This window comes from Centrocercus urophasianus, unplaced genomic scaffold, assembly GCF_019232065.1.
Source record: "Centrocercus urophasianus isolate 14NV4802_14NV808 unplaced genomic scaffold, USGS_Curo_1.0 seq_63, whole genome shotgun sequence".
Classification (NCBI taxonomy): Eukaryota; Metazoa; Chordata; class Aves; order Galliformes; family Phasianidae; genus Centrocercus; species Centrocercus urophasianus.
In genome coordinates, this window is record NW_024885233.1 from 361506 (window position 1) to 384169 (window position 22664).

The 22664-nt window shown below is 44.9% G+C and overlaps 1 protein-coding gene across 3 annotated transcripts; it reads left to right on the forward strand.

Annotated features, from left to right (window-relative positions):
- The first annotated feature begins 1546 nt into the window (after window positions 1-1546).
- PAK6 (p21 (RAC1) activated kinase 6) lies at window positions 1547-22399 on the forward strand. Of its 3 annotated transcripts, none has more exons than XM_042836772.1 (11): window positions 1578-1622; window positions 1930-2122; window positions 2734-2808; window positions 7984-8192; window positions 11856-12473; window positions 14788-15279; window positions 15508-15641; window positions 17450-17576; window positions 17802-17927; window positions 18565-18699; window positions 20526-22399. In XM_042836772.1, exons 4-11 carry the CDS (start codon window positions 7989-7991, stop codon window positions 20691-20693), a joined length of 2004 nt encoding a protein of 667 aa, XP_042692706.1. In that variant the 5' UTR covers window positions 1578-1622; window positions 1930-2122; window positions 2734-2808; window positions 7984-7988; the 3' UTR covers window positions 20694-22399. The 3 variants fall into 3 exon arrangements, with proteins under 3 accessions (XP_042692708.1, XP_042692706.1, XP_042692707.1); XM_042836773.1 differs by having other exon boundaries at window positions 1603-1622; window positions 2007-2122; XM_042836774.1 differs by lacking the exon at window positions 1930-2122 and having other exon boundaries at window positions 1547-1622.
- Window positions 22400-22664: the final 265 nt, after the last annotated feature.

Sequence of the window (22664 nt, forward strand, 5' to 3'; positions counted from 1 at the left end):
AAGTAAAATCAGGCTCTTTCATTTATAAAGTGCTCGCGCCTTGTTCTAGAATACTGTCTTAGCATGTAAAAACATAAAGTATAATACGTATGCAAATGTGAAGCCAGTTCCAAGCCTGGGTGACTCCTTGTAGAATACAAATGCCATTTCTCTGCGACGTTCCCATTGCTGCGGTTGTGGAGATGGCTGACTTCTCGCTGACTGGCACATCAGCAAGGTGTAGATGTGACAGATGACAGCGATGCTCTGCACTCAGTGTCATTTTTCCTCCACACCTGCAAGGGTTACGCTCTGTTTCCTCATCTCTGATCTTCCACAGCTGTTGTAAGCACCAGCCTTTCAGTGAAAAAAAATGCTGACCCCTCTCCTGATTGTAGCTTATTTACTGTTAATGTGAAAATTTTTGATTGCATCTGTGTGTGGAGAGGGAGGCAAGCTAATGCCCGGACAGAAAGTGGCTAACTTTATTTCCTACACCCCAGGGATGCTGCTGTGAGGTAACAGGCCTCAGTGTCTTTGCCAGGCCCCAGTGAATCAGACCACTGGTGAACCAGTAAGGAGGAAAATGGGAATGGGGAAACGTACTACAAGGTGCTGGCAGACCTTTGCTGCACAAGCAGCTATAATATGACATTTCTTCATTTTAAGGGCAGTACCTAGCTTAGGATTAAGCCAGCATTGTTTATTGTTGGTGGTTGGTAGAGGCTAAGAATCTACTTTTGTTTGCAGAGTAGCCAGTGGGTTTGCTGATATGATCTCTGACCTCTCCCCTTGTAATCCCCAAAGCCTCTGACCCCTGCAACCTGCGCACTGCTCAGCACTGCCAGTGTCCTAGCCAAACCTCTATTTCCACGAGCCAGCAAACCCTGAGGCACAGCACAGGATTATAGGGTGATAGCAGCGCCTTCAGACCTTGTAGCACTGACTCATGCCGAGCAACAGAGGAGAAGTAAAAGTGCCAGATCATGTACCACGCGTCTGCAATGCAAATAAATTGGTGGGTTCTGTTATAGCCAGCAATGCAGCGGGCTATCAAAGCTTTCCTGCCGAGAATGACAGAGGATGGGTGGCAGGTCCTGAAGTCTGGAGCCAGGCGACACGGGAGATGTTGGGATTTGTTAGGAGCTGCAGCAGCTCCAGGCCCTGAGGCTGTGGAGCGGAGAGAGAGGAGCTAACAAGCAAGGCAAAGCTTTAATAGGTCAGTATGAAATGAGGAGGGGTGGAGGGAAATGGGACATGATCATCCTAAGCTTCTTGCCTGAGCCCTAGTAAGCTGTGGTGCACAGGTGTAAGCGAGCTCCCCTCTCTCTTCCCCCTCCAGGAGAAGGCACGATGGTCCTGGGAGGCTCTGCTATCAGTGTGTCCTTTCCCTTGGAACGCGGATCTCAGGCTCCTCTGCGCTGAGCGTGCCTGTGTCCCATCTGCTCCCACGCCCTGAAATCAAACTCAGCAGCTCAGGTGAAGCAGGCACTGTGCAAACATGTCAGGAGTGCCTCCACCCCTTTTCCTTCTCCCGCTCTCTCTCGCCGTCTTTCTCTCCCAAGTTTATCAGCGCCTCAGCGGATCGCGGTGGCAGAGAGCTTCCACCTCACTGCTGGGTCCGGAGCAATGAGGAGCCGCGGGTAAGCTCCGTCCTGCTGCTTTGGGGACCCGCGCTTGCTTGCTTTAAAGCAGTAGCCACGCTGTCCTAATGGCCGCTGCTCCGTGCAGTTTGTTCCCTCTGTTTACACAGGACTGGGTTTGTCAGTTTAAACTCATGTCTCTGCTCCCCAGTGGCTGTGCTGCTATGGCTTAACCCCTTCCCTTCGCAGCTAAGCCTTGCCACTTCTGAGAGTGAGCACGGCAACCACACGTGCATTGGCAGTGCCAGCCTTGGGCAAAATGAGAGGTGGATGGTTCAGGGGGGTCATGCAATCTTTTCCTCTCAAGGGATGGTTCTGGAAGGCGAGAAAATCCAGGAGCTGGATTCCTTTGGGAAGGAGTTCACTTCAACTTTACTCCTATAGCCCAGCAACACCATCCTCCAATCGGCTTTGCTGCATGGCAGTGGGAGAGTTTCCCTGCAGACCCTTCTTTCTCCTCTCATTTGGAATTGTCCTCTCCCGGCATTGCTGGACTGCCAGTAAGATCTTCGGTTTTTTGCTTTCCACTGTCTTTTAGATGGGCTGAGGTGTGGGTCTGTGGTGTCTGGCAATTTAACCTATGAATGCGTGAAAATGATGGAAAGTGTGTTGTTGAATCTTGCAGGGTGATGCTCTTAAACCATCGGGGTGATGGAGGGGTTAAGATTACTCTGGGTGATGCTTGGGAAAGCTGACAGCGTGTCAGGAGCATGCATGCTCATTGTTTTTATGTGAGGCGTAGCAACATCTCTGAAGTCTGTTATGTCCATGAGGACCCTCGCCATGTGTGATGAAGAAGCCTAATTGACTCACCAATTAGAGCCCCTCGTGTCTGCACTCCTGACCTGGCAGCAGTGCTAGCCAAGATGCTTTCAGCACACCTATTAAAACACTACATGGTAGTACTCTTGTGTGTCTGGGCGTGTGAGTGTATCTTGGCTATCTGAAAGCTCCTATTTAAGTTATTATCAACAATTCTATTGCCCGTTTGTACCTAATTATTTTTGCCAAGTGCTAACCAACGTACACAGACATGCATCTCATCTCATAGCTACAGAAAGTAGTCCCATCCACAAATGTTTGCTGATGCATCTGTTTTCTTCTTTGCCAGGACATTAAAGTCTTAATGTATTTGGGGAGAGAGTACTGAAGAAAAAGCAAACAACAGAAGAGAAGTTTGTGGCTGGTGAGTGAGAGCTCCATGGGGCTTTGGGATGTTTGCTGAGTCTTCCTCTGCTTTTCTAAGTGTTGAATTAAGGTAAAATCTGAGCAGCTGAGCTCCTTTAGAGCTGCTGGGGTCCGGAGTGCTGCTGTATGGCTCTCTCTCAAGCCTCATCCCTTTGAACAGCCTCATTCTTCATGGCGTGATTTCCATATTCTCTGCCTTGATCTGCATGTCCTGCCTGCTAAGTGCGAGTGATGGTTTATGAAGCTAGTAACAAAGACAGCTGATCAAATAAGGAAAAGAGTTATCAACAAGTAGTTTGCTGGATTAGTAACTGTGCTTCAAGAAGGACAGCCTGTTCCCCATACAGGGGTTGTTTTTGCCTAGATGGTGCATGTATGGTGTATGTATGTACCTGGAAACAATATCCTGAGTACTATTGCTATGGCTTGCAAGCATGGGAAAGTCTTGCTTGGTTTTCATTTAGAAAGAGCAGCACTATAGAAGCTTGACTTTCCAGTTTCTAATCAGAAAAAAAAAAGAGTGCTCTTTTTAATCTGCTCCTCCAGTGTGCATTGCACATCATTTTCCTTTTCAGTGCCCATGGAGTTATCATGCAGAAATCTCATGATACGAAGAGCTGTGGGTCAGCTCTGCATATATAGAAGTTAGCAAGAGCAGCTGAAGTTTAATCAACATGTTATCCTGATGCAGCAGACTTTCAGATCGTGCCATGGAAGGCTCTGAACTAGAGGATCAGTTTTCCAGCCTCTCTTGCTCCTGGGGTAGCGCACATTCTGTGCAATAGTGTACAGAGTGGGGACTTGGCCAAGTCTGGTCTATTATGATTTAAATTTCTTTATCAGTTAGTGTTGTTTAATAGCAGCAGTGAGTAGCAAGGCATTGAGTCAGCCGGGCTGCAGGGCTTAAGCTGCACTCTCCTCCCCGTGTGTTGGGACTCTGTGCCCAGGCTGCAGTTTGCTCATCAGTCATCCCATGGGCTGTAACCCACATGGTATGGAGGAGCACAGACAGAACCACAGGACGTGGCACTCAGTGTTTCAGTGTGCTGTGCTTGGTGTGGCCTGCTCCCCAGATGCAGCTTAACGCTTTGCCTCCTTCCTTTGCCATGTGACTCAGTAGGCCAGATGGGGCCCCTTTCCCTTGTCCCAACATAACCCTCTGCCTGACACATGAGATGTTATTGTTCATCTGAATTTTTGCAGTCAGAGCTCAAAATGTTGATATTCTAATTTGGTAACATCTTTATGCTGACTTAGAGTGAAGACTGAAGCTCCATAGCTACATGTTGCTTTCTGCAAGAGCTTTTATATACGTTCCAGAACGAATTTGGTCTAGTATGGCTAAAACATGCCTAGAAGTGTGACACTGACCAGCATCCAAAACAACCTTCGTAGATAGACATTCACTGTATTTTAGGCTTCAGTCCTTATGTGTGAGCAAGGAAATGGGGAGAAGGAGACAGTACCATAGGCTTCCAGACCCCGTTCAGTGCTGCAAAAACTGTCAAGCAGTTGGGTTCTTTTTCTCATTTGTCTGAATTAAACCTGGCAATATAACAGAGATATCTCCCTCTAAGCTTATTTCTCATGTAATATTAATCCGTGCGTGTGTCTGTGCAGGATTTAGAGCATTCCATCAGTTCATACCAACACATAGCTTTGCTGTTGGGAGCTGTGGGGGTGAGAGGAGTGGAAGGAAAGGACTTGAAATAGGGGAAGTGATAGCAGGCAAACATCCATTCTTCCTTTAGGGAAGCAAAGTATCTAACCCAGCATTTTTAAAACGAGTATAGCAAATGAATGTGGCTGGGGCTGTTGGTATGAGGCTCTCTGCTCTTAAATCCCATTTCAGATTTCAGACTATTTACCTTTTCTTTCCCCTTTTTGCCCACCCTTTGTTGTCTTTTTTTTTTTTTCCGTATGAAATCACTTGCAGATTTTGAAGCTCCTCAGGGAAGGAACCTGTCATTTTTCTTTGTCTGCAGAATGCTGTGAATATCTGCAGTTTGTTATAAATAACATCTCAGAATCCTCAGGGGGGTAAACATGAGGGCTTTAGAAGGTATGGAATGCAGCGATTGCCATCTGTGCATGTTCTCATGTGCATAGGTGTGCATGAACATAACACATGAACATAAGCACATATGCCCACAGCATGCACTGATAGTGGCCTATTTAGCTTCTGCACTTGAAATGTGTTAAATTAGTGATCTGTATAGCAAAATGTGGAAATACGTTGTTGTTTTTTTTCCCTTTTAATTGGTGGATTCTCTGGGATCTTCTTCATCTTCTGACCCACATGTTGCAGTTCCTCAGGTCCTGAGTTCTTCTCTTCCTTTCTCCATCCTCCCTTGGCTGGCCAGCATCGTCAGCTGGAGGAGTATTTAGCAATCACAGGAGCTGCTTGCTTTAGCCTGGGCACTGCTTGTTATCTCCTGCCCAGGGAGGGACGCTGTGAGCTGCGGCCAGATCTGTGAGACCAGCAGAATAAGCACTGAGTTCAGTTGCTGCAGCAAGGAGGGGGAGGGACAGCTTATTTTTAACTGGAAGCTACACGAGTGAGGCTGAAGTAGCTCTCTGCTGGATTTGCTATCAGCAAGTGTACGTGTGAGTGAATGAGCATGTGCACAGATAAGTGCAGCACATCTATACCAATGGAGTACAGAATTGGATGCACGCAGGGTGGTGGCAAGTCAAATTAAAGAAGTGTGTGCTTGCCTCTTTGTCTGCTGGTTTGAACTCTTGTTTTGTAACAAGCAATTCCTGATCATGCTTTTCTATCTACTTCTTTCTATTCTGTGCCCTGCTTCTCCTTTAGGTTGCTTGCCTCCCAGTCCTTGCTCTGTTCCTAACTCCGATTTCCCTTTCTCTCTTCCATCCCCAATCTTCCCACCCCTCCCTCTCCTAGGAGCCTGACCCTTCTCTCTTCTTGCCCCTCCTTCCCACCGATCCCTCCCCCTGCTCTGGATGCTGTGGGATTTTTTCTCATGCTCACTGGCAGATGTGACAGCTTTTGGAACTGTATCATCTAGGAACAGCTATATCTGGAGTTGAAAAATCTAACGTGGTTTCCCAGGCAGCAGGAATGGATCGCTGAGAGAATTTCAATCTCCGACTGCTTTTGTCTCGTGGTAGTGACTTTTATTATTTCTGTTTGTGACATTTCTTCAATTGTCAGCAATGAATGAAGGACTGAAGTCTAGGAGGTTATTATAATATCGGTGTCACAGTGTTTGTGTTGTTATATTAAAGGGATGCTGTCTGCGTTTAAATTCAGGTTTGTCTTGATTTACAAAATCTTTTATGCTTAACAAATTTGTATTAATTTCTTGCTAAATTAGAAAAGGCCTGTTCTGTGTTTTCTGTTTCAATATTCTGTAGCTGGATATTGGAAGTAAAAACAGCTTTTGCATGAAAGCCACGAAGTGAGAGGAGACTGCTTAAATACAGACCTTCTCAATGAGATGCAAAACCTACACAGATTATTCGAAATCCAGTGGGTTGCAATCACTATTTTTAACAATGTATGAATTTCAGTGGTGCAGTGTACCTTTAAACCACCTGTCTGATATGGCAGTGTCTTTATGATCAAAGATTGATGGAGACTACATAAAGCAAATGTCATTGGATGCACGGTGTTGTATTGTATTTGGACTTGATGCTTTCATGTGGAGGAACTAAGTGCTTTCCAGGTGTTGATTGGCAGGTACAGTCATGTAAATTCACAAATGCACATTGTTTATACTTAGGCAAAGCGATATGTTGGCATTGAGCTGCTGTTCTGCTTAGGGCTGAGATGTCACCCAGGCTGTAAATCTGAGCCTTTTCAGCCTTGCAGTTTAGCTGTAATCATTCGTCTTCTGGTTCAAAAACAATTGATACTGCAAGGGCTAATGGCTGCAGTGTGTTTAAAACCACGTTTTACAGGACCCCTGGCCATGTGAAACCATAAAAAAGCAAACTTAAAAGACAGTGTGTGTTATGCCCTGAGTATCTTCTCTTAATAGAGATGGGATGAAGAAGCTGCAAGATTAGGAGCAGTAGAAGGAAAGACAGTTTAAAGCAGTAACATCGCTGTAATGCCCCTACTCTGGTGGTTCAAGTAGCTGCCACAACTGATGTGTGATCAGCAATTCAGAACTTCAGCAGTGGATACAGTACTCCAGATACACTACTTAGTTACTACGCAGCACCTAGGGGCATTAGAGGCAGATCACTGAGTTTGAGTAGTTGCAGTACACCTGGAGCACAGGCCTCTCTTCCCTCAGGCTCTCCATGAAGAAGTACTTGGATTTCCATTGGAACACATTCTGAGCCAAGCAGGAGCTCCCACCCTCTTTTGTACTTTTACTGTAGTAGTTATGGATTGCAACGGGCATTGTCAGTGTGCAAAGGCTGTGTTTCACCAAGGATGAATTGCATGGCTGGGGATGTAGATGGTGCAAAAACCCATCTATGACATGTAAACACTTCCCTTTGTAGGGGCTGGTGGGTCATGACAAACATGTCATGGACTAAAGTTACATTATGTGTTTCCATATTAAATGCTAGTAGTTTACCATCTACCATAGTTTATATTGAATAAATGAATGGCTAGGGGAAATGTTATGGGTACAGATTATAACTGAGAGTTGTGGGAAACACTTAATCAGAAGAGCTGCCTTCTTTTCAATGATTTTGGCTATTTTTCAACTATTTCTCTGTCCTTTTATTTCCAGAAGTTCAGAAGCAGCATATATGGGTCCATTTCTTAGAGTGCTACAGCAGTATAGCAGTTTGCTAGGCCATTTTCTACAAATCAGCAAGTGTAATCACATCAACTCCATGGTTGTGCAAGTGCTTGTTACTGGAGAATGATTTTAATGCAATATAATTAGCTAATATAATTGATACGTTATGTTAGCATTGGGCAGATAGCGTCCTGGATAGTGGATAGTGATAGGACAAGGGGGAATGGTCTTAAACTGAGACAGGGGAGGTTTAGGTTAGATATTAGGAGGAAGTTTTTCACACAGAGGGTGGTGACGCACTGGAACAGGTTGCCCAGGGAGGCTGTGGATGCCCCATCCCTGGGGGTTGGAACTACATGATCATTGTGGTCCTTTTCAACCCTTGTATGATTCTGTGATCCAGACGTGCAGGAGCACTGATGGCACTGCTTTCTCTCATTCAGACATCATGTTCCGCAAAAAGAAGAAGAAACGCCCTGAGATCTCAGCTCCGCAGAACTTTGAGCATCGTGTCCACACTTCGTTTGACCCAAAAGAGGGCAAATTTGTGGGCCTGCCACCTCAATGGCAGAATATTCTAGACACGCTGAGGCGCCCCAAGCCAGTTGTGGACCCTTCAAGGATCACCCGGATGCAGCTCCAGCCTATGAAGGTAAGAGAAGGGGACTTCTCTTTCCAGTTCCCTGGGCCAGCAGTGTGGGAATGTTGAGGGATATGTATTCAAGTAGGAGTAAGGATGGGGTCCATAAGGAATTCACTGGATGGGAAGCAGTCTGTGCTTTGGTAACACTATTTTTGAGTTTATAGTAACTTCATCAGAAATAAGGATGTCCTTAGCTGCAGTAGTGTCACTGTTCAAATAACCAGCTTGTCATTCTCGTGGGTGGGCAAATTTGGCTGGCGATTAAGTTGACAGGGAAGCCTGAGTGGGAGAGAGCAGGGTAGCACTAGCTTGCAGTTCATGAATGTCTGAATGAATGAGGAAGAACAGGGAGTAGGGCTGTACTTGGGTTTAGGCTAATAGGGTTTGTAAAGCAGCCATTTGAATGGAAAGTGAGACATAGTAAACAGGTGAATTTTCTTTAGTAAGGAGAAAAAGGTACTGATCCTTGCAGATGGGTGAATTCAGATGGTTTTCTTGCTTGAATGATCATTAATAATGGTCATCAGAAAACTGTGCTCCTAAGTCTTCAGGGATCTGGTATGTGAAGAGAGGTAGATTCATACTGACCTCTGGAAAAGGGCAATGATAGGTGGTGACAGAACAGCTGCATTTGAAGTCTTGCTAGCCTGTGGGAACTTTTGGTTCTCTGTTTAAAAAAAACCAAACCAACAAAAACTCAGTCCTATGATGGCCTAAAAACTGAAAGGTAAGTTAAAAAAAGGAGATAGTACTACTGGGATTTCAGGAGGAACTTAAAAGGAAATAGCTGTCTACCTGTTGAACATCCTTAGCCTTTTGTGCACAGTTGCCTAACATCTGAGGACTACATGGGACTATATTTTAGCATAATGCAGGTACTAATGCAAAGCCTGCAATTTAAATGGCGTATCATTTGAACAGAATGCTGATTTATAGGGGAAAAATGTGCTCGGGAAGAGTAGGCAAAATAAGAAGGGAGGAGGTATTGCCCTTTGTTTTGCGGTGTCCTGAATCTGCGTTGAGGTAAACGTAGTAGGTGATAGAACCAGAGAAAATATACAACAGGAGCCCAACTTGGTTAGAGCTCTAATGAGCTTAAACTGTGGGATGATTGCTCAGATGGGTGGAAACTAGGTCAAGTTAGAAAGGGCAAATAAAAAAGAAATTTATGGAGGGAAAAAACTGGAAGGCCAAGGCACAAAGAGAGATGTTATTCTCAGAGAACATAAAGGGCACTCAGGAAACATCATAAGCACACTGAGGAGGAGGATGAAGGAAAGAATTTGTTCATTGCTCATTTTGGAAGGAAGTTAATAACAGAGGACAAGGAGAGTTTTTTAATGTTTAATGATTTTTCTTCAGTCTTAATTGAAAAGGTTAACTGTGATTAGCTTGCTAGCACAACATGAGCACAAAGGGGTAAGAGCTCAGGCTAGAATAAGAGAGAAACATATGAGACTTATTTAAGAAGTTGGATGTTTTCAAGTCAGCTGGGTCTAACAAAATTCAAGGAATTACAGATCAGGCAGAATAATTTCAATTCCCAGAAAGAAACTGGAACAAATAAGCAAGTTATCTATTTGCAGTCATTTTCCATAGATAACAGGGTGAGAGCTGGCAGCCAGCAAGGATTTGTCAAAACCAAGACACTCATGTTGAGCAATGGAGTTTCCTTCAGTCATGAAGTAGAAGACTTTGGGTCAGAGGGAGATGATAGATCTCTCCTATTCCTTGCCTTAGGCTCCTGACATTGTTACCTATGGCATTCCCAGAGCAAACTGGGCAAATTCTTAGTAAATATTAGGAAAAGTATACTCAAAGAACAGATTGAGGCATCACTGTCAAAATAGAAATGTTGTCCCAATTGTGATACTGGTCAGTTCTTTCACCTATCACACATCTGTGGATAGCAAAAGCAGGAAGGTGTTGCAAAACTTTGAGAACTCAGCAGTATTTAAAAACTAGAGAAGTATCTTCAACTGTTTTTGTTTGTTTGTTTGTTTATTTGTTTTCTCCCCCATTAAGTCCAAATGCAAACGCTGAGACTCTGGAACAGGTTGCCCAGCAAGATTGTGGATGCCCTCTCTGCAGAAGCATTCAAGGCCAGGATGGATGGGGCTGTGAGCAACCTGTCTAGAGGGAGGTGTCCCTGCCTATAGCAGGGGGTTGGAACCTGGTGATCTTAAAGGTCCCTTCCAACGCAAACCATTCTGTGATTCCCTTAGATTGTATCCCAAAGGTGATGGCTTCTATTAAATTCATTCCAACAAATTCCTGCTCTATGATACCAGTCAAAAATGAGATTATGTATAAGTACTGAGCACTCAGGCATAAGATCCTGAATTCAACTTTTCATAGTTTTTCCTCCTCACATGCACTGTGAGTAGCTTGGAAAAAGTCAATTTTCTGTTGAAAAATATCACATCTAAATCTTGGTTAGAAAGGCATGATCTTGGTGGGAGCATTCCATGCAGATCTGGCTCAAGTTTGGATGCATACTCATTAATTCAATGCAGCCTTTAAGCAAGACATTAGAACACAGTTAACTCCCATCTTCACTGCCCACTGGGGAGATAGAACTGATTTAATGCAGTGCAACAGGAGTGACCTGAGTCTAATTGAAAGAAGTTTTAACTAGGTGAGGATGGTGTAACAGGAGCAGAATTTCCTGCTACAGGTGATGTTGTGCATGCAACATCATGAGTTGAGTTATCCTTTCTTCACCTTGTTTGACAAAGTCTTTCTCCTCTGCCTTTCGTTCCCAGACACTGAACGAACCAGATGCTCATTTTGTTCACTGTGGTGGCATTCTGCTGAGATTACTGGAGTTGCTGTTTTGCACCAGCTAAATATTAGGCTTGGTGTAATTAATTCAGCATCTTTAGAAAATCCCCAGAGTTCAGTTAGCAAACAGGAGATTGCCATTACTCCAGGGAAGGATTTTCCTCAGGCAGAGGTTCATGAAAGTGTAGGAGGCATTCTGTGTTGTGAATTTCTGTGAAGAAATGAAACGTTTTGGTTTCCAGCCCTAAAAAAGCTTCTGTAAGCTTTTCAGTTTTAGAATAAACAAGGTAGAGTGCTATATAATATACTGACAGCTTCAAATGTCCTACTTCTACAGTGCTGTGGCTTGTTTGGATGGATGCCTTATTCTTTATCCTTTGCTTACAAGGCAAGTTGTGAGCTGTTAGGACCCTTCGTTTGTCACTTTTAATTATAATAGCTTGGCAAAACAGAGCAGGAATATAGTTTGGGAACAGTGTGGTCTTCACTGGTCAAGATTAAAATGAATTAGCAAAAATGGAGAACCAGACTAAGGGACGCTGATTACAACACTGCTGAGAATGCAACAGGGGAGAGATGGGCCTTAGACTGGACTAGCAAGGTGGTTTTTGGCAGATGGAGATTGCAGTGTGCTGTAACTTCTTCAGGAGCACAATTCCAGCAGAAGGGAGCTAGAACTGCTGACAACATCCTAGTGTGGCTCTGATGTTTTAGCCATTAGGTGGCAAGAGCAGCAGCAGGAGCCACTGTTCTGAAAGCAGTGCTACTTCTGTTAAAGAAGTCTGAGTCTGCTTTGGCTACACAGACAAAACATAACCCTTGTCAAACAATCTGAACCTCAAATTTTACAGCTCTAACATTTTCACCTTTTCCATGTGTGTTTTGCAGACAGTCGTGAGGGGCAGCACTGTGGAAGTGGAAGGCTACATCTCTGGGATACTCAACGACATCCAGAAGCTTTCTGCCATCAGTTCCAACACTCTGAGGGGAAGGAGCCCCACCAGCAGGAGGAGAGCTCAGTCCCTTGGGCTCCTGGGAGAAGACAGACCCCCAGATATGTATCTTCAGAGCCCCGAGGGAGAGTGGGCAGACAAATACGGAAACTACCTCAATTGCAATGGTGGGACCAAGGTGACACGAAGGCAAACTATGTGGCCAGATTACAAACCCAGGATGGATGGACAGTCTCACCCTAATGGTATGGTCATGAAAGCACAGTCCCTTGGGCCTTCGGAGTTCCAGGATGCTGACAGTAGCTGTCTCCAGCGTGCTTCTTGTCTGCAGCACATGCCAGCTCTGCCAGGGGACAGTGACAAAATGGGCAAAAGGAGCTTGGAAGAGTGCTGGCCTCAACCTTGTCTGGTACGACAGGCAAACTCTAGGCCCTCAGGAGAAGGCAGCCCCAGCTCCAAATCGAGGGAGAACAGCTTGAAAAGGAGGCTGTTACGCAGCGTGTTCCCCTCCTCCAGCAGCTCAAACAAGTCAGGCCCTTCCCTGCATATAAAGGTACCATCATTCAGTATTTTTCATTGAGCTTACACTTTGTCTTTACACTTCCAGAGGTTCCTTTCACAGCTGAGCAAATTTGATTGCAAACAATGCACAACCAGCCATTACTGTTGTGGTTAATGCTGGAATCAAAATAGCCCTGGCTAGAGGAAACACACAATCCTGAGCTCTGCAGCATACACCACTAGGCACAGCTCAAAATGGCAGCCAGATCTGCACGGGAAAGCCTTGTTAACATATCTGTGCTCTTGCAGGTAGATAGGCTGAGAAGGAGATAGTGGGCTTACTAATCGTTGTCCTGCTGTTATAAAAGCATAACTTAAATGCAATTGTACTAACACAAATGCAAATTTTGCCATTTGGGAAATGGCCATCGTTTACATTAGGTATGTATTGTTTGCCTGTGCAGAATAGGACTGCTTCAGGAGTTTGCTGGTTGTAGCTGTGTCTGCCAGCATGCCTAGAACAGGAATGCTTGCATCCATCCTGTTCGACCGACTGTGCTGTCAGACAGGAAATCTGAGTGCGGGCACCAGGGAAGGTGGAGCATTCCTTGCTTTGCCCTGGGAGAACTGGGAGAACACTGACATAGCACAGTGTCCAGAGACTGGAGCTGTGTGCACAGGGCTGTCACATTCCCGGGGCAGGAAACAATACTGATGTGTGGTTAGCCAAACATGTGCGAGCTTGCATGCGAGTTGTGCCCTTTTGCATGCTCTGGGTTATATAAAACCCCTTTTTTTCCCTCCGTTTCGAGACAAAACAAGAGTTGGGAAATAGATATTCTGTTGCCATGAGCGTGTCTGCACAGGACTGCAGGGGTGGAGCTGGGAAATGAAGAGGAAGTAACTTCTGACAGTTGGTGTTTGTGCACTGCAGCACCGCAGTGCCAGCATGGAGTCACAAGGCCGTGGTCTGGGACTCTGGTTATGCAGATACTGCCATTCTCACAAATCCTTGATTAAATACCAAGCTGCATAGAAATTAAAGTCTAGACAGTTGTTTTATGGAAGAAAATGAATGTTCTTTTTTTTTTTAAAGAAAGTTCTCTGTTGCTTATGTTCAGTTCCCATGCCCTTGCTATTAACTTTGTTAGCAATTTGTCTGAACTGCGAGAGCAAGAAAGGCAGCTGCTTTGAAGTTCTTATTTGTGCTGTAATACAAATGGTTGCTTTGCTCCTTCTGAAGTGCTGCCTTGTCAGATCCACCATTGCTGTAAATGCACCAAAGGAAGGATGATATATTTTATAACTAGCCTGCTGGATGCTGCTAAGTTTTAATTGCTCAGCATTTCCAGGGTGAGTGTGAGCGCTCCAAGATTTCTCCTGTTTGGGGGATCTGTGTGGTGCTAGCATGGGAATGCATATCCCGAAGCCACATCACTGCAGGCTGTGATCTTAGCAGATCTCACAAACCAGCGGGCTTGGAGCATGAGCGGGAGGTCTCCAAAAGGGCCTTGAGTGCTCCAGGAAAGGGCACTGCTGATCCAAAGTCATTGAAGGCTGTGGTGAGCGGGGGATAGGGTGAGGTGCAGGTGGCCCTGTAGGGATGGCAGCCTGCAGCTGCTTTGCTTCATGATGCTGTTCCCAAAACAGCTTTAACTCTGTGTCTGATCGACAGCAGCGCTCTGCAGGTACCAGCAGAATGTGCAGGGAGAGTTTTCAGTAGGCAGAGTGTAATTACCCGAAGGGAATTAGGCCAAGACTTCAAAGTGATTTACAGCTTTGGTGTGAATCTTCTTTCCTTTTATATATAGGAAGATCAGAGGCACAGAGGGATAAATGATTTTCAAATGCACTGCAACTCAGGTTGCCCCTGAGTTTTGGTGGCGAGGCTGGAATGCTTTTTAACAAGGGCCGTTTTTACTGTGGGTTTTGTTGTGTGTGTGTTTTGTTGTTGTTACTGATATCTCAGGAGCCTCTCTGCCTCATTTGAATCATAGGATCATAGAATGGCCTGGGTTGAAAAGGACCACAATGATCGTTTAGTCTCAACGCCCCTGCTATATGCAGGGTCACCAACCACCAGACCAGGCTGCCCAGAGCCACCTCCAGCCCGGCCTTGAATGCCTGCAGGAATGGGGCATCCACAGCCTCTCTGGGCAATTTTGGAGCTCCTTAAAGCGTAACACCCGCTCTGCAACTTAATTCTTGAACATGGATGATGTGTGGCTTCTTCCAGTCTCGCAGCTGGAGACAAGAACCCGGAGATCTTAACTTGGGTCTGCTACAAAATATGTTAGCTGATGCATACCTCTCCAAATTAACCTAATCAGCACTTCTCCTTTCTTCTGCTTCCATTTTTCCCAAAGCCTACTGCTTTCTTCAGGCCCCAGCAGTGGGGCTCACCGCGCAGCCCCGCGGCCAAAGCCCAGTCCCTCCCATCAGATCAGCCTACGTCCGATTTCCCCAGGCTCATTTCGGAATCTGGTACCCCCCAGAAGTCACTGACAGCGGAGAAGGCGATAGCAGTGCCCCAAGGCAGGCCATCACCAGCTGGATCTCCCCGAAACCGGCAGACTCAGACGAGTTCCAGCAACCTTCACCTTCCCCAGGACTCCTCTGGGAAAGTGCAGCCGGCGAGCGAGGACCCCGTGGTTGTGACTCACGAGCAGTTCAAAGCTGCCCTTAGGATGGTGGTGGACCAAGGAGATCCGCGGACGTTGCTGGAGAATTACATAAAGATCGGTGAAGGGTCCACAGGTATTGTCTGTATTGCTCGAGAGAAGCACTCAGGGCGGCAGGTGGCGGTGAAAATGATGGATCTGAGGAAGCAGCAGCGCCGGGAGCTCCTTTTCAATGAGGTGAGTTTTTATAATAAGAGAGGGGTTTATGCTGCCCACCATAAGCCATGCTAGCAGGAGGGGTGGGAAGAGCAAGAGGCATCTTTTTAACAGAATTATGCTAGAAGCAAGGAAAAGAATGGCTGGGAGAGGGAGGCAACTGCATTTGAGCGACTGTGCGTACTGACTTTGTGGGTAGGGTTAGTGGTGCTTGGTGATCAGCTGTTCCCTCTGCGGTGTTCCTTCCAGGTGGTGATAATGAGGGACTACCAACATGTCAACGTAGTCGAGATGTACAAGAGCTACCTGGTGGGAGAGGAGCTCTGGGTACTGATGGAGTTCCTGCAGGGGGGGGCCCTCACTGACATTGTGTCTCAGATCAGGTGAGAAGCAATACCCAAAACATCAACGCTTTCGTCTTCACCTCACAGGCGACAGCAGATCAGAGACTTCTGGGAGGAGTAGTTTCCCTCAGAGCTCTTGTGATGCTTTGCGATTATCACTGTCATCCTTTGGGAGCGTGCAATGGTACTTCGGGTGGAGAAAGGAACTCACTGCACTTCTGATCCCCTTGGATCTCCATTGTTCGTTTGTTTGATGACCTTCCCTGTAAAGCACAGTACTCTTAAAAAGTCTTGTTCATTCTCTCCATTGCATCCTGGCCAGGAAGCCCGTTGAATAGCTATTAAAAAACACGCAAATTATTTGCAGTGGTACAACCTTAGTGAGGTTGAAGTGGTGGTTAACTCCTCCAGAAAGGTGCGGCAGAGCCTTGAGATCTGGACTCCTTCCCAAATGTCGCTGCCTAAAGATAGCAACTCCTGGACACTCTCCTAAATTTGTTTTGGTATCCACACCACTTCATATTCATTAATCTCCAAAACATTTCTGTAGGGCAAAGGAGTTACTCTTGAATGACCTCTCTAGAGTCCCACTCACAAGGAGTTCTGGTGATGTCTGTCCAACCCTGGAGCCCCTCTCACAACTGTAAACTAGCGCAGGGAGCTCCAAAGAAAACACTGACCCAGAACCTCTATAGAAAAAGCTTTCCTTTTTTTGAAAATTCAGAATCTTATTTGAATCATAGAATGGCTTGGGTTGGAAAGGACCCAAAGGATCATCAAGTTCCAACTCCCCTGCCACAGGCAGGGCCACCAACCTCCAGAATTGGATTACAGTTCAGTAGTATTGCTAAAACTAATTGTTCAGAGGCACATCTCAGGGATGGAGAACCAGGGTTTCTCTTCAGTATCTGCTCCCAGACAGGAAACAGAATGTTTAGTCCCAAAGAATGCTGAGTTACTGCATTGCAGAACCAGTGAAGCTCCTGTAGCTTGCAGCTGATGTTAGTAGAGCCAATAGAGCTACAGATTAAAAAAATAGTAATAATTCTGGAAAGGCTTATGAAAGGTTTATGTAGTGAGACTGAATTCCATTGCGGGATGTCAGCCTAGATGTTATTTCACAAAGCCTTCCTTTGAACCCTTTAATGAATACTTGTTTTTCCACACAGTGGAAACAGGATCTTTTATAACCATAACGTTTATCCAAAGTAAGCTTCAAGCCTTTATCAGTTCTTCACAGGGAGGAAAACACCCTCATTTACCTCATTAAATACTTGCTGCAGGTGATAACTGATTTGCATCTCCAGGAGTCAGCTAATCCCCTCATAATCTCTCTTACACCATGCAATCACTTGACTGAAACCAAATTCCATACATTACATACTGAACGTATACCTCCTTATCTTCGAGAACCACAGAATTCAGATGTATCAGCTTTTCTTAGAGCTCATGCACTGAGAATTGAAAGTACACAGAATATTTCAGTGGTGATTTACAATTCTTAAGTCAGTCTACACGTGCAGAAAATGCTGGCTTTGGCTCCTAATACAAGAGATAATTTTCATTTCTACTCTTTTTCTTACACTTGGTCATGAGGGTTCTTGTGTTGGTATTCCAGGTTGCTAAAGATGAGGTTCTTGGTCTTTGTATACAGTGTGCTAACAGAAATTACTGAAATTCAAATTTAGTCTCTTCTCCTGTTTGTAATCTGTTCTACCTTTAGCTAAGCATAAGACTATCCAGATATCTAGCTGCATGAAACTGCACTGAGCATTGACAGTGATTGTGACTTAGTAGTATTCACAGAAGGGTACAATGCCATTAAAAAATTATGTCCTTAATTTCAGGCTAAACGAAGAGCAAATTGCAACAGTGTGTGAATCAGTGCTGCAGGCTCTTTCCTACCTTCACTCTCAGGGGGTCATTCACCGAGACATTAAGAGCGACTCTATTCTTCTGACACTGGATGGAAGGGTAGGTCTCCTTGGCCAAAATGTTTCCTGGATTCTGTTGCAGCCTTAGTCTGCTTCTTTATTTCCGTTCTGTTCAGTTTCTATATGTCATTTTCCTACTGCTTTTTTTCTTCTTTACCTTTTGTGCTTTCCTCTGTAAAATGGTAGAATGGTTTGGGTTGGAAGGGACCTTCAAGGTCATTTAGTTCCATGTAGTTAAAGCTTGGTTGCTTTTCTCTTTGCGCAGGTCAAGCTGTCAGATTTTGGTTTCTGTGCTCAGATCAGTAAAGATGTACCTAAAAGAAAGTCCCTGGTAGGTACTCCCTACTGGATGGCTCCAGAAGTTATTGCAAGGGTACCATACACTACTGAGGTAAGGGGCAATTTCCCTGATGTCAGAAGAGGTAGGAAATGGTATTCTGAGGTGTCACAGCATTAGGGTCTCTAGGAAAAGCAGCTAGGTTCTCTTTGGAATAGAAACCTAACAGGTGACTGCAGATCTGAATGTGATGTATCAACATGACCTGAAGCAATTCCGCTTCCTGGAACAAGGCGTAAACTTACCCTGTCTTTATACCTGAAGATTGGCATGTGCCTGTGTACACTACAGTGTGGACAGATGTTAGCAGGGAGTAGTCTGTGATGATATGTGGATCAGCAAATGAATCGGTACCATGAAGGGTGGGGAGGAGAGCAGGGAAGGCACAAATGGGAGCTCAGAAATGATGGGCAAGTGGCAGCAGCTGGATTTGTATTGTTCAGCAACTGTCCAGGTGTAGCACAAGCGGTTGCTTGCAGACCTTTGGATGTTGCAATCACAGTGTGGATCAGTGGAAAGCTGTCTTCGTTAAAACTGCAGTCAGTGATCCAGGAGCATCAAGGAGATTGATGTTTTACTATCCCAGTAACGCTTCTCATAGGTGGAGTGGGTGTTGTAACCTTTGTGAAAGCAACAAAGCCAGGACCTGTTGCTTTGAGCTGTGTGTATAGACATGTCATTGTCCCCACAGGTAGACATCTGGTCTCTGGGGATCATGGTGATAGAGATGGTGGATGGAGAACCCCCCTATTTCAGTGATTCTCCAGTCCAGGCAATGAAGAGACTCCGTGACAGCCCTCCTCCCAAACTGAAAAACTTCCACAGGGTGAGCATATTGGCAAAACTTGTAAACCTGATCATTATCATGGGGAAACACACATACCAGCTGTTCCCTGTAAAGCTGGCTGTGAAAGCGGCCATGCTAGAACATGTTTGTTGGGGATCTTCTTTGGCTCTGGTTCCTCCATGGATGCAAGCTGCTGCTGACAGCTAGTGGCTGTTTTGGGAAACAGTCCCAATAATCTAAGGTTGCTTGGGCATAAACCTGATGGTGCAAATCAAAGCTGCTTCAGGTGGAGCCAGTATTTAGTATCTTGCTCATCTTCTAAGAGCAAACAGGAGGCTCACTGCTCTTGAGAGTTTCCAGCTCAGCAGCTTTCAGGAATGCAAAGGCTGCATTATGGTCAAAGCAAGAAAGCACAGTACAGATAGCAGCTCATGAAGGATACTGCAGGTGCTTTGAAGATCAGCTCATCTTCATGGTTTCTTATGAAAAACTATCAGTGACATAAGAAATATAGTGATTACTTTTCAGTCCTCACTTAGAACAGTCCTCATTTCATTTCAGTCCAAGCTTCTGAGATCAAAAATCTTCTGCAGCATTCTGAGCTCTCCGGCCTTTCCAATTAATCAGAATATCTTCAGCTGCTAAACCTGAATTATTTAACAGAGCAGACTTCTGAGCTAACAGCATACACTCAAACATCAACAGCTGCTGTCTTTCCTATTTGCCTTTGCAACTCTAATTAAAATGTCAGGGTTGCATTCAGGACCCGCATAGGCAGCATAAAACCATTTGTGGTCTGCATCACTTGGTAGGATGACCCCATTGCAGGCTGTGAAAGCCAGAGCCCTTCACAAGGTGAGCTGTGCTCACTGCTGTCTGGGGAAGCAAACTCCATCCTCCTCTCTTCCTGCTCTCCGAAATGGGGCCCAGCACCTGCTGTGAATTCAGCCCTCCATTCTGATTACCCGTAATGGTTCACTGAGGTCAGTTACTGTGGTATGGGGTGCAACAAGCTAAACAGACACCCCTTGGAATGGTCTGTGCTGCTTTTCTAAAGTGTAGGCAGGTTTACTGACAGGATGATAAAGGCTGGGTCCTGGTGCTCAGCTGTGTTGTGCCTTTTCCCTCTGGCCATCACAGTGGTTCTTCAAAGCACTCGTGAAACAAGCTGTAGCTCACTGTGAAAAGTATTTCATGATCTACTGCTGAGCTAACCAGAGCTAAGAAAATGCCCCCGGTCTAAAATGGATGTAATTAGTGGCATTAAAATAAATAAATATATACCAAGTTCATTTTTTATTCAGTTTTAATGACACAGAGGATTACTATCAGCAAGAGATGAGCAGAGTCTTTTAGCAGCTCTTGAGCCTGGCTACTCAACTGGCTTCAATGTGCATATTTTAAAGGACAGAGGAAATTTAGTTTATCATAGAAATAGAATCATTAAGGCTGTAAAGGACCTCTCGGGTCATCTAGTCCAACTCTCCACCCATCCCCACCATGTTCACATGGTACGCTGCTCCGCAGTTTCTTAATCTTCTCAAGCATCAAGTTTCCAGGTTTTCAAAACTTACTTGGGAGTCTGGTTTAAATACTTTTCCCATACTTCTATGGCCAGTAAAAGAAGGAATTGGCCAATGCTTCACACCCAAGTTGATGTGCCTCAGGGAGCAGGAAGAGCTGAAATTCAGAAAGGAGCAAATAACAAAATGGAAAACAAAATTAGCTTCAGTTTAAGGACATGGCATGCATTCATCTTAGAAACTAAAGTTAGAAAGTTGAATTAAGCAATGCTACCTTGGTAGCCTGTTGTCAAATGTTGCCTCTGCTTCATGGGCTTGAATTGGTTGGTTGCTTTTTCACAGACTTCTCCAGTTCTGAGAGACTTCTTGGAAAGGATGTTGACGCGGGAGCCGTTAGAAAGAGCAACGGCACAGGAACTTCTGGATCATCCCTTTCTGCTCCAGACAGGGCTCCCAGAGTGCCTGGTCCCCCTTATCCAGCAATACAGAAAGCGTACCTCTACCTGCTGACTTCACGGAAGGGAAAATGCTGGTAACACGTAACAGACAATCAGGAGACCAGGCAGTCTTGTCCTGTGAATGGTGCTCAGGACTAGTCAGTGGTCTTCTCACAGGATGGGTCCTTGTGTTCTCTGCCTTTGTGACTTCTCTTTTGCTAAAGACAATCAATGCATACTCGATAAGACCGTGTTTTTCTCAAGAGCAAAGCAGGTGCTGGATGACTTCTGGATCACTTCTTCCAAAGAATGGCATTTGTATGTGGATCTGAGGTTGTGTATCTGAATGCTTGCAAGTTCCTGCAAACCTCGGCTGCTGACTACTGAAATGAAACAAAATTTCCCAACTATAAATGTGACCTTCGCTTTGTCAAACATACACTGGAGTACTGAGCTCACTTAAATGTACATTGTGGGGCACAGATGCCTTTCAAGTCTCCAACAATGCACAATGACTTCACAATTTTTTTTTCTCCACAGATGATTTTAATTTTCAGTTAAATGTGGACCTAGAATGCTGTACATATTTTCCCAGGGAGCAGATGTGATATGTACATATTTGTTTTCCAATGGCTCTCTTGCACCAACATACTTCTCTTTGGCTGAGAAATATGGATGGTTTAGTGGTCAGTCTTGAATCCATTTCATTACCTTAAACTTTTGGAGGGGAGACCGTTGGAGGGGTAACGCTTTGGGAATGCTCTGGGAGGCAGAATGAGGAAGTTTCAGCTGTCCTGCCTATATCCCAGGAGAGATTTTTATGTGCACAGCAAGACTATTTGTTCAGCCTCCCTCTCCCTTGCTTGCTACTGCAGAATATGGGGAGAAGGGAAACTTTTGATGTATGTTTTGTAATTGGTATGTCCTTCCCCTTTCAGCCCCTTGGTGATATGTTCAGAAGGGTTCTGGTTGTCTAAGCAGCTCTCACAGTTATTTTAAAATAGATTTAGGTATTTTGTATGATGCAGTTTCTGATCAGTGTGATAGTCGAGGTAATTTGGCTCTAGGTCGGGATGTCACGTTGTACAGTGGTGGTGCATATTGTTGTGAGGTCTCAAGAACGTGTCTTATATATGAAAGTGGGATCCCGTTTTCAAACTCAGATACAAATTTATTGAAAATTAAGTTATTCTTGGGACTGTCGTGCTGTCTCAGATACTCTTCATTGCATTTTCTTCAGAAGATGTTGATAATCTCTATCCTCTGCTGTTTACTCCAATGATAGATCCTGCTTCAGAATTGAAGCCACAGTTGATTACTTGAAGTAATTTGGGATGGAATTCATCTGCACTGTTGTCAGTCACCTAAATGGTGGGCACCCAGACTGCAAAGCACATTGGTTGCCTCTGTAGACCATGGAGAGAGGAGCACCTCCAGAAGGTGATTCAGCTCCAGTACTTGGATACCTTGTGAGGGATGAGATTGCTGCCTCTCAATACCACTCTACGTGTGGCCAGTAGAGTGATCGTAGTGGTCTGCACTGACTGGATGTCTGAGTTTGGGGTTGATAAAGCTAATTGAAATGAATTTACTTAGCTCTTCCTGAGCTGCACTGGAAAGCTTTTGATGTAAAATGTTTCTGTATTCCAGATATTATGCTTTTTTTTTTTTTTTTTTTTTAATGCAAAAGAGCAGGGCTTTAAGAAGATTTATAATTTGAAACAAGTGATCCTGCTCACCTGTAGTTGTGAATCCTTTGCACTTGTGTTTTAAATTAAAGTAGACCTTGATTTATTCATATGCCTGTTGCATTGATGAGATGCTTTAAAATGTGTCTATAGTCCAGAGTTGTAAGGGAAGAAGAACATGCACCTCAAAGTCTGGTGTAACTTACTTATCTATTCTGTGACTGTGTGGCTTTTAAAACAGGTAAAGACCGTAGCAGATGGCCTGGGTTCTGAAACATGCATTTACTGGAGTGAAAAATGACAGGGTTAGGCTTTAATGCCATTTCTCCTTCAGCTGAACACAGTGAAGGAAAGAC

Excerpts from the sequence above, each read along its gene's own strand:
- PAK6 (XM_042836774.1), top strand. The coding sequence starts at position 7,989 with ATGTTCCGCAAAAAGAAGAAGAAACGCCCTGAGATCTCAGCTCCGCAG. Across the intron at positions 12,474-14,787 it reads GCCCTTCCCTGCATATAAAG|CCTACTGCTTTCTTCAGGCC; the intron begins GTACCATCATTC and ends TTTTTCCCAAAG. Across the intron at positions 17,928-18,564 it reads GGGTACCATACACTACTGAG|GTAGACATCTGGTCTCTGGG; the intron begins GTAAGGGGCAAT and ends TTGTCCCCACAG.